At 37.4% G+C, this 12,077-nt stretch overlaps 1 protein-coding gene across 5 annotated transcripts in view; it reads right to left on the minus strand.

The window, feature by feature from the left end:
- Positions 1-4,521: 4,521 nt before the first annotated feature.
- The window catches only part of PCGF5 (polycomb group ring finger 5), a 33,566-nt gene continuing 26,010 nt past the window's right edge, over positions 4,522-12,077 (minus strand). For 4 of the 5 annotated variants that reach the window (XM_053451219.1, XM_053451216.1, XM_053451220.1 and 1 more), the window contains exons 7-10: positions 8,808-8,906; positions 7,825-7,914; positions 6,210-6,290; positions 4,522-5,162 (exon numbers count right to left, since the gene is read on the minus strand). In XM_053451219.1, coding sequence (XP_053307194.1) covers positions 5,115-5,162; positions 6,210-6,290; positions 7,825-7,914; positions 8,808-8,906 — 318 coding nt within the window. In that variant the 3' untranslated portion in view covers positions 4,522-5,114. The remainder of the gene's footprint in view (positions 5,163-6,209; positions 6,291-7,824; positions 7,915-8,807; positions 8,907-12,077) is intronic. The other variant, XM_053451221.1, reaches the window with a different exon arrangement.

Consider the following 12,077-nt stretch of genomic DNA (forward strand, 5'->3'; position numbering starts at 1 on the left):
TTATTTTCACAGGGAACAATGTTCTTGATTGCAGCATTTTGCAAATGTGCAAGGTTGTAGATTAAATTGCTTTTGGATATCTGGGGATATGATACACTTTTTGTGTTTGAAGATATATACGATTGTGGCATGCACATAATTCATTCAGTGCATTCAGACACAGAAGGACATTGAGCTCTTATTAACAAAAGATTATGCATACATTTAGTTTGTTAAAGTATAATCAATAGTAACTCACCGGCCAGCGGCTGTTTAATTTAGTTGGTGAGTACAGCTGTTGTGGCAAATAAAAAAAGAGAAAGGAATACATACGTGTATATAGCACACATGGGGGGCCCCTCCCTACCCCCCCTTTGTAGGTCACTTACCGTCAACTCCTGTCTTGGGAGCGTGAGGCGTTTGTCTCGGGTGCCGGCGCTTCACTGCTGAGCGCCGGCATATGACGTCATATGCCGGCTCTCAGCGTGAAGCGCCGGCACCCGAGACAAACGCCTCACGCTCCCAGCACTGCACTCTGGGCAGCGCTGAGGCAGGCGGCGGCTGCGGTAGTAGCGGCTGCGGCTGCGGCAGCAGCGGCGGGGAGCGGAGGCATCCTGGATTTTTGTCAGTCAGGGGGGCCCAAGAGTTGCCGAGCGGTCGTTTTCAGCAACCGCTCGGCACCCCTTGGGCCCCCCTGACTGGCAGAACTCCAGGGCCCGGTCGCAGTCGCGACCCCTGCGACCCCGGTAGTTCCGCCACTGCTTCTATGGTGGAGCACCGGAAGGTCATGTCACTAGCGCTGTTGCTCCATCATAGAAGCCCTGGCAGAAGTGGAGGATGTCTGCACGCATCTTACAAACGTCTGCCGGCTGTCAGAGAGGGGGATGCAGGTCCCCTGCAGCGCTGCGGGGGATTTGGATCTTAGTGTAATTATCCAACCTCTATTTGAGGTCAGATTATAAAATGAGGGGTATTTTGCAGAGCATTTGCTCTATTCGATAAAATAGATTCAACTAATCGATTTTACACGAAAACAGGGCTCCTTTAAATTTTAAGTAATTAGATTCAAGTATATAGCTGGGAAAGTTAACAGCACAGAAAATCTATGCAGTGTTTTTGAAGTTTATGATTATTTTCTTTCTGCTGCTGGTTTATGGGATTAATGCCAACACTTTTATGAATTATAAATGTAGCGAAATGATTTCCAAATGAAGTTGTTGGAACTCTGCCATAGTAAGGAGGTGCTCAAATTACAGACTGCCAGCAGATTTCAGTTTGTTTAATGGAAACTGGACCTATAAATCACTTTTCATTTGAAGCAAAAAAGTGAAGGAAAAATGTTATTATTCGTATTAAAAATGGTTACATAACGTGTTATTAAAGAGTACACAGGCATTAGTCCAGTATTAGCTACTAAATTTAATTGTGTAGGGTATCTCACTAACAAAAGGATTTAGCCATTACAATTTAGTCAGGAGAACATTATAAAACTAGGGAGTGAAAATCCTTTACAACTGCAGTTGGAATAACAGTCCTGTTAATTAGCTTCATTATTGACATGGAGAACTTTTCCACCCAGTAACTTTCACAACAGAACTGACTACGCACCACAAAAGTCACTTGATGGACATTTATTTAACTTTGACAGATTTGGACTTTTTTCCAACAAATACTTTGTGGCAGGGCACACGCCATGAATAACAAGGACATTTGCGGAATAGATGAACATTCCATCCTCCTGATAACAGTCCTGTGACAGGCCTCTAGTACCCCGGCTGGGTACACCGATGGATAGCTCGGGGTCCTGTCCAAAAAGCGACACGATCGGCCAAAAGGACCCTGAGCGACAACAGTTTCCCCCGGGTCAGACCGTGAGATAGCCGGCGTGCGTACGATAACTGCGCCAGCCGATCTCCATTCTCCTGGCTGTCCCAGCGACCGGGGATCTGCCGGAGGCTCCCTCTCCGAACCACCCCTTGTATCTCCATAAAAGAGCACTGTGGTCGGGTTGATGGTGTCCAGGCTACGAGGGGTTAAAGTCAGTGGGCAGGGCATGGGAAAACATAGACAGGGTAGGACGTGAGGGAGAACAAAGCACAGACAAGAAATACCACATATTTGGGAAAATACAGCAATCACAACCAATAACTACGACCAAGATGGCAACTATTAACCCCGGGCCGTTATATAGGGACTTGTCGAAGGTCTGTAGTGGGTCTGTTATAAAGCACAGTGATACGAGGGAGTTTACAGATATTTAGGACAAGTAAATACACATAAAGTATCAAATAAAAAAATCCATGAAATTGGTTTTATACTGTAGAACAGTATACTGTGTGAGTACTTTAATACGTATTCTTTATAAAAAATAAATAAATAAAAAGCACTTACCTGAGGTTCAAGCTGCAACCCTTGCACCCTTGCAGCTAAACTTTTCCGTGGTCTGATAATCCTCACCACTGACTGGTTGCCTGAAGGTAAGTATATCGCGTATGGAAATATGTTCAGTCTAAAATAGCTGCATAGAGTAGATACCTATTGTGTTATCACACACATTTCATGTTAAAATAAAATTTGAAGTTAATGGTTTTACATATGAGGACATAATAATCATCTGTTCCTTAGCACGTTGTGATTCAAGAGCTTGCAGAACCGCAATAACTTGAACAGCAATAACTTGAAATAATCTTTTTCCTATAACTTTATCAGTCCATCACATTGTTATGGAGGAATTGTGACCCACTCTTCTTTACAACGTTGCTTCAGTTCATTGAGGTTTGCAGGCATTTGTTTATGCACAGCTCTCCTAAGATCCTGGCACAGCATTTCAATCGGGTTGAAGTCCGGAATTTGACTGGCCATGGCCTCACATTTGACTCTAGAATACTTTGGTACGCAGAGAAGTTCATGGTCCACTCAATGACTGCAAGGTTCCCAGGTTCTGTGGCTCCAAAACAAGCCCAAATCATCACCTCTCTACCAAAATGCTTGACACTTAGTATGAGGCATTTGTGTTGGTATGCTGTGTTTGGTTTTTGCCAATTGTGGCAATGTGCATTATGGCCAAACATCTGCACTTTGACCTCATCTGTCAAAAAGACATTGCTCTATTAGCCTTGTGGTTTCTTCAGATGCAACTTTGCAAACCTAAGCTGTGCTGTCATGTTCTTTTTAGAGAGAAGAGGCTTTCTTCTGGCAATGTTTGCAATTTCTCTGAGCATTGCAGTTTTAACTTGGTTCAAATTTGCTGGGATGTCCACTTCTCGTAAGATTGCCAACTGTCTTAAGTGTGGTCAAATTTGCTGATTATCAATTAATCAATGTCATACTTAGCATCTTAATTCCTATGGAAGTATTAAAGGTGTACTTAGTTTTTGACACATGGCTTCTCCATTTTGGCTTTATTTTTGTTGAATAAATCATGACATGTGTAATATGTTATGTGTTGTTGTTCATCTGGGGTTGTATCTACCTAATTTTTAGACCTGCTAAGGAACAGATGATTGTTACATCCTGATACATCCAGGTTTGTATACCCACCATTGAGTTGTTGAAGAGTAGGACAGAAACAATATTTTGTAAAGCTTGTTTTTCTTTTTTGTATGCAGAAAAAAAACATACTACTTGCATCCATCAACTGCACATATTTAAGACCAAGAAATTTAAATTAGTGATACATTATAAAACATACTTCGCATCAGAATTTTGGTAATAGAAATGTTTATTTCTTTAAAGGAACCATCAGCGTGCAATAATTCCACTTATATTCTTTTGCAGGTAAAAATATTTTTTTTAAACTGAAAATAACTTATAAAAATATAATTCCCCACATCAATCCCTTCTTCAAATACGGTAGTGCAAGAAACATTTTCTTTTTTTCTGATTAAATATTGTGGTTATTTGAAGTATACCAAAAAGTATTTTTTTTGGTTATTAATGTTTTAAGTATTTACGAATGTTTCATCAGCATACTATCACCTAAGTTATTATTTTTCTTTAGAGAAATAAAATTAAGAAAATATATTCATTTCACTCAAGACTTAAGGGTGACTTACAAACATTCTTTTTCAATTCGCTCGCACTTCCATATAATTCTCATATAACAATATATTGTTTATGTAATATATAACGAGGCACACATTTCTCTAGAACACTAATAAAGACAACCGACTTGACTATTAAAGTATCTGTACAACATTTTGGGCACAGAATATAAGAATATATAAGTTCTAATTTCTTTAACCAAAATACTTTCACTATAACAGTAAGGTGAACTGTACAACATTGTTGTAAAAGATATTGAGTTGCAGCCATTAACAAGTTTTTGGGGTAACCTGAAACCACAGCATTATCATTTTAAAATTCTATGAAAATTAAATGTTTCATATCCAATGTGGAAGACAAATAAACGTCACATATTTGGTAAAACTTCAAGTACAATAAGATGTTAAAGGCCAGGGAAAACTCAGCATTTTTAAAAAAAAATCTATGCAAACAGCGATACTAACACTCCGCTGAAAATAATAAAAACAGAAAAAAAATCTTAAAAAAGAAATGCAAAAAGGGAGCTCCCCAAAGGTAGACAATGGAACCTGTGGTATTAATTTGAACTTAAATTATAAAAAAAAACAGAAACAAAAATTGTACCCTGTCAAAAAAGCAAGTATTTGGTTTTTATAATAAACCCATTATGCTAGAAATTAGCAAGCTGGTTCTGTACTGGTGTCAGTTACCACAATACAGAAGTTGTGTCATGAGTAAGTCGTTTACTCCTTCACCAAAATAGTTAAAACTGTTTATAAATGGTAAAAACAAAAGTGTTTTAGTATTGTCAGCTAAGGCATTGAACATTGCTCCTGTTCCAACAATGAATGTGAGGTTTTAGTATACTCGAACAATGCAAGTAGAGCAATATGTATATCTAACTGTAGCTATTTGGTTGCAAACTGAATATTAGAATCATAACAGTAACAACAATTAAACAAAGAATTAACTGGAGGAAAACCATGTCCGTGTTAACATGCTGTTTAAAAGAGATGGCATCATTTGAGTCCATGGTTTAGTGACATCCATTCATTGTGCGATCTGTCGATGGGTAAACATATAGTGCACGGTTCTCAGTGTGTTCCACATACTTAACCAAAGTCTATTCTTGGTCGATACTGTAGTACCATGGGGTAAGACTGAAAAAGGAAAACATAGATTGATAAAAGCACATGTCAAATAATCCTGGTAATTTGTTCATTTATGTGAATTGTATCCATATACCTACTAGAAGAAAGATCAGTCTATGTTAAGACACTCTATGGGGTATCTGTCACTGAAGAAGATAGCATTTGCCTGGCAAAATGTGTCAGACATCCATTATGCTAAAGTATTCTTTAACAATCATCTAACGATTGGGAAATTAAGCACTTTAGATGGTTTTGAGGTGACTGATTGCACACACTGTTAGTACTCCCACCATCCTCTGTAAACTACAGGATGACTGTTCTGCTACAGACCATGAATTTTCTATTTAAGATTAGATCTCCATTCTTAGTGATAGTTTCAGGTCTGTGCAGAAGCTATATTGATGAATTTATTCTGGTATCAATATGTTTTATCCTTCCGTCAATCATTTCTATACTTTAATTTGTGACTGTATACTTTATATATCGTTTTTTTTTTCTTCAGAATTTAGATGTTTTCAAATAAAGTCTTACAGTAAATTCAGACAAAGGTATTTAGTTTCAAGTGGGGGTTACTCCCCTCACGTATGTTTGTGGATGATGATTATTCACCACTTTTTGTTTATTTTGGAGTAAAGTCACAAAACTCATCATAACCTTACAGCAGTTGCTTTTGGGGAAGCAAATCTTTCGGTATGTTACAAGTGCCTGATCAAAACTATATTTTAAACACGCCACTAATCAGATTGTTGTTTTATGGATTGAAACACTAACTAGGTCTGTGAATCTTGTGATTAGTGTAATTCATGAAAAGGTAATTAACAATAACAAAAATAAGAAAAATGTCAACAGATCAGGATATTATCAATGTTACAACCAGCTCACTTAGGAAATTTTCCTAACTTGCCTCAAGAATATTTAAGAAATTCAGGGAGCTGGTGACTTCAATGTATACATGCGATGTAATTATCCACAATATTCACATTGGCCTTCATGATCTAAAATGTTATGACACATGACAAAAGAAGTATTTTTGGAGTTTGTATAATTTATACATACGGTTGTGGATGCCTCTGACACTTCACAGGCAGTTTCGCTGAAAGACATTTGCAGTGAGACCATATTGTTCTGATACTGAAACTGAAGGAAATGATGTCTTGATCAGAAACAACATCCACAACTGCATGTGTAAATTGAGCACTTCATTAAAAGTGTTAATACTGAAATAAGTGTTTGGACACATTTCATCCAAAAACATTTTACCATTTTTGCAATGTGTTTATTTAACAACGAATACCCTCTTTAATTTATTTTTTATTTAATGTACACATACAAAGCTCTTCCTTTAAACACCATAGATATTTGACCTATTGTTTAGTAAAAAAAAAGTAATAGTAAAAATAAATTAGAAATAGTGATAAACTAGGAATTAAAGAAATACAATTTTATTTACATTCTATTTAATGCATCCATAGAAAGGATTTTCTAGGGTAGCCTATGAAAATACTCCACTAGCCTGAATTGAACATCCTCAAAGCAAAAAGTAAAAAAGCAGAAGTAATATATGGTCCACTCTCACTACCCCCCCCAAATAAAATCCAAAATGTCTCCCTCTCTTCCTATGTCATGATCATAGTTTACGCTGAACATTGTAATGAGTGGTTGTGATCACTGATTGCTCTGATTAGAACAACAATGCTACAATTCAGCTACCAGTTCCCAAAGGCCTTAGTTGTGAGGCAGTGACCTATGCTAAGGACCACTCAGTAGTTAAGTGTGTGGACTGGCCTATTGTCTCAATCCAGTCGTTGAAGTGACCCAAAATCATAACAGCATGGAATGTAAATATGACTGAAGGGTTTAAACTAGACATGAGCATTTGTTTTCGGATGAATGCGTTTTCATGGCGAACGTTACCATTTTGTCCATTTGTCTGAATAACAAGGGAGCGCCTATATAAGAGCAGAGCAGGCAGGGGATCCGTTCATCTCACTGTGACTGACACTGCTGTGTTGCATCTGAGCATTTTACAGAGTAAGATTTTTTTGTGTGAGAGTTGGTGAGCCTCAGCCTGCCATTTCTCACAGTGTCTAAGACTCTCTAAAGTTTTTAATTTACTTAATCAATTAATTAATTTCATTAAGATCATTTAACCAGTCCACTGCTATCCTTAATCATAACCCTATAATTCTAAGCTAATTTTCCATCCATTCATTGGCCTCAAATTCCCTATTGAACTTCTTCTACAGGTTTATTTCCTGTTTCCATGGCAACCGGACGAACAAATGGAATTTCCGAAAACGAAAATGTTGGACAAATTTCGCCGAATACCGGGACAGACAATGTGACGGAAGCGACAAATTTCATTGAATACGAAGAACCTTTTCCCCCGAAAACGTACGCGAACTTTCCACTCACTCAAGTCTAGTTTAAACTGAGGGATAAATTATATATATTTATATATATATACTGCAAAGCAATGTTGACTATGCAGAACTGCATGATATATTTTACATTTTCAAGGGAGCTTTTCACTATTTTTACTATTACCCTCTCTTGTTCTCAAGTGTTTTATAACCCTTTCAAGCAATATTATTCTATGAACAAATAAAAAATAATAACATAATAAAATTAAAAAGTAATATTACAAACAATAACAACAGTATTCACTTACATTTTCACCCCTCAGTCGCCATCGTGTCATGTATATAAACTCCATTGTGTGGTCCTTTCCCATTATTTCACCATTGCATAGTATATCCAGCTGCAAAATAAAACATTTCACAGTAGCAGCAGATATGTAACTACTGCCTACGTAATGGGCTACAGACAGAGCCAGATTCACATTGTTAGTACCACATCCAACCTTTTATTATAGGAAATGTCACTGAGATCAGGAACATGTATCATTATAGGATTTCATAATTTAAGACGTGCAGGTTATAATGCTAAACCAATATTACTGGCGGAAGGTAAGTCATTTAAACTATTTTCATAGTCTGTAATAATTTTTATAATTGTTACAGAGTCTACTGAAATGTATTCGGAGAGGAAGTACATATTTCCCCTTTTAAATGAATGCCTTTGTTATTTTGTGCGAACTTATCTTTGAACATAGTTAGAAGGCATCAAGGTCTTGTATCCTTTAACTGAAAAAATCAACAAAGATAAACATTCAGCCTTTATGAGGCATTATGGAACTCGACAGTGCCACACTGCCTGGAATGAAAGAGACAGTTTAATGTCCCCGCAGCAGCTGCCTCCTCCTCCATGGTCCGACTATTCTTGTGACTGGTTGCTTGAAAGCAATGGGGGCACTTTCCACACATGTGCACGGAGTCTGAACAAACCCTGTCCACAGCATTCCCTGTGCCAGCACTGGAGCTGACTGGAGGTAAGTATACCATGTGCATGGAGATGTTCTTGGCCAAACATATCTGCTGCATGGCATTTGGCTGAGGGGTGGGGAAGGGGGCAAATGTAAGTCTATTTGCAAAATGGACAACAAGAAAAAGGGACCATCCAGCTATCCTATGGATTAAAGTACATTAGTTCGCTGTGCATCAAGGAGATGCAGGGAGGCGACTGCTTTTTATTATCCATAATGTATATATAAATAATTAAGCATACATTTACACATATAGTATAGGTACTTACCTCATATGTACTTGGAAGTTTCAGTTTTACACTTAAAAACTTTTTTATAGTTCCAACTGTTACACGTGTTGAACAACGTATAAATTTCTTCATCAACCCCTAAAATTGACGATGAGCAAAATATTTTTTAATGCAGAACACAATCGCATTTTGTTGCTTTTCGCGATTACTTAAACAATTTCAGAGAAACACAGAATGTGAGAGCAGATAAGAACCATTCAGCCTGCCTAGTCTGTCCACTTTTTCTGACATGGGTTTCAGTATATGCCTGAATAATAAAGCAATAAGCTACAATCTTCATAGTATCCTACTGTTCATTTCATTGACTTCCTGTATCACTATGGTCCTAGTGTTTAAGCTAAATCATTATGGCACTGAAACTTTTGGTCTTGTGTTCTTTCAGGTAAAGAGTAAGCACAGGGGATTACCAAGGGTGAGTTTTCTTAGCGCAAAAGGTTTGAAAGTAAAACTACACTGTGTCTAAACAGAACAGATATTATCGCAATAATATGTGTAAGAAATGTAGAACATGATACCTGGAAATAGCCATAGATAAATTACTTCGTAAAGCATTCCTTAAGTGCCTATAGAGTTCTTAGTAGCTTAGTATGTTTTTAACATTAAAGTTGCCCTTTGTTAATCCTCCTGTCTTCCTACTTCTTGGAATAAAATATTTCTTTAACAATAAGATAGTATTACATAGGATTCATCAGCTCTTAACATTTTGTACATTGTACATGAATGTTTATATTCAAAATCTGATTTTGGGAAATATATAACAAAAGTGTAATTGGGTAATGAGTCAGATATTGAAGCTGCCATCAGATTCTTGATTATGGATGTATCAGCAAAGCAAATATCAAAAGGATATTCAGCTTCTCAAAAGAAGAAAAATACTTTTGTAAAAAGTGCTTTTGGGAAAACAAATGTATGTATCAGGTTTTCCAATTGTAAAAATTAGAATAAAAATGCCTATGCCGGTTATATTCATTGAAGGGACACTCCAGCCACCATATGCTATTCGATATACGATAGCTGCGTGATCTTTTTACATTTTATTACTCTTGCAAATGCATGCAGAACTGCCCATCGAAAAAAAGGTTTTTGGTTCTGAATAACAATATTCACAGAAAGATGCCCAAAGGAAGCAACTGAGAAGGAATTCAGAACTGGATAAAAATAAAGGAAGACATATGGAGGTGCAAAGAAAAGCAGTGATCAGTTGCCAAACAGGCAACTATAGGTCTAGGCTGGCTGGGGAACCAAACGTATCTGCCATCTGGAGAGCATCCTCCTTGCTTTTCAAAGAGTGCACAAACTTCTGGAGAATGTGAAGAGAGGAAAAAAAAAGTTCAGGAGTGATTTACAGAAGTTAATGAAAAAACAGAAATGTTCTTGTGAGAGTAAGTGGCGATATAGCTGAAATTCATCATAAACAATCTATTTCACAGTCCAAATCTAATCACATTATTGATGAAGACTTGTTTAAACAACCAGAGGTGGCATTTGCTCACTATTAAATGTTGTATTAGTTGTCAAAGAGAAGCACACTTTAAAATAAAGCAACAAAGTTGTTTTGAAAGATGAAATATCCAGATTTAAAATGATGTGTCAGCGCAATATTTGCGAATCAAAGCAAAAACAGGCTCTACTTGCATACATCTTTAACCCCTTAAGGACCAGGCTGTTTTTCACCTTTTGAACCCTTTGGGGCTGAGGCTGTTTTGACACTTTTGCAGTGCTCGTGTTTAGATGTAATTTTCTCCTCATTCATTTATTGTACCCACACAAGTTATATGTTGTCCAGGACAAGGAGGGCTTTTATAATATAATTTTTGATCATATTATCTAAATTCCCATTAAAAAAAAGATGATGAAAAATGTAAAAAAAAAAAAATTCTGACTTTTACCTGAAAAATCTTTTACTCATCCAAAAAAGCTAAAGAAAAAAAACTGCCAAATAGATTCTACTATTTGTCCTGAGTTTAGAAATACGTGCTTTTTCGGGTATCTTTGAAGCTGGCCAATGCAATTTACCCCATCAAACCATAAATTTTTGAAAACTAGACACCCCAAGGTATTTCAAATGCTAGTATTTTAACCCTTTCCATGCATGAGATCCTACCACCAGCCTTTGCCAAAGTTTGTGGTAGTAATTTTTCACACAAATTGTACTTCAGGTATAAATTTATAGCTCCAGGTATACGTCATATCAAACAACAACCCAATATGTGTTCAGCAACATCTCCCGAGTACAGTGATACCACCATGCATGGGTTTGTCGGGTGTTTGAGGTTAAAAGGCCACATTTGGGAAGTGTGCTTTCCACCCTCCATTTTGGTCAGTCTGTGCCTATGCCCTATCTTTGGGTAAACTGGAGTGGCCAGGCTCAATCAAACCATTCATTTTTTTTTTAATTAGACACTCCTTGGGTATTTGAAATGCTTTTGCTTTAACTCTTTCCATGTCAAGATTTTTGGGAAGATACAGCGCTAATTTTAGCACTTGCTCATAATAATAAACTTTATTTTTTTATTTTATTCTTTTAGGACTTATTTTACATTTTGCTGGAACTGGATGGTTCGTCTGATGCATAATTGTTTTTAAATGTTACCACTTTTTTTTTTTTTTTTTAGCCTTTTTTCATCATTTTTTAAATATTGTACTAATCACATAGCGATTAGAAAGCTGGGCTCCATTGACTTGCATGGTTGAATGCAGTACCTGTATTCAACCTGCAAGTGGAGCCAGAGTTCTCTACAGGGTCTGGAGACCCTCTGGCGAACTCTTCGAACATTGTTATTTTTTTTTACAGGACGCGCCGCCATCATGTGGTAGATGTTCAGTGTCGTTGATCCGCCGACATACAGTGTATGGGGGATGTTGACGCCCATGATGTCGATCTCAGTGTTGCTGAATGCCTCGACATCAAGGCATTACAGCAACACCATTTAAGCAAAGAAAGTGATCGTAGATCACTTTCTCAGCTTGTTTAATGAAATGACGTGCCAGACCCATCATAGGTCGTTAAGGGATAGTTTTTACGTGACGTGCCTGACCCGTCAATGGACGTTAAGGGGTTAACCTGAGTAGTCTAAGGGTTTGTAAGATGACCCAAGCAGCAGCAGAAGCATGAAGGCCAGAACACCAGAGCGAAGTGCCAGGGAATTAAACAAAAGAATGGTCAGGTAATCCAGAGGTCAAGGGAGGCAGCAACAATATCAGAGATGTTAAACAGTCAAAGGATGAGGCTGGTGGCAGATAGCGAGG

Source organism: Spea bombifrons, chromosome 11 (assembly GCF_027358695.1).
Source record: "Spea bombifrons isolate aSpeBom1 chromosome 11, aSpeBom1.2.pri, whole genome shotgun sequence".
Classification (NCBI taxonomy): Eukaryota; Metazoa; Chordata; class Amphibia; order Anura; family Pelobatidae; genus Spea; species Spea bombifrons.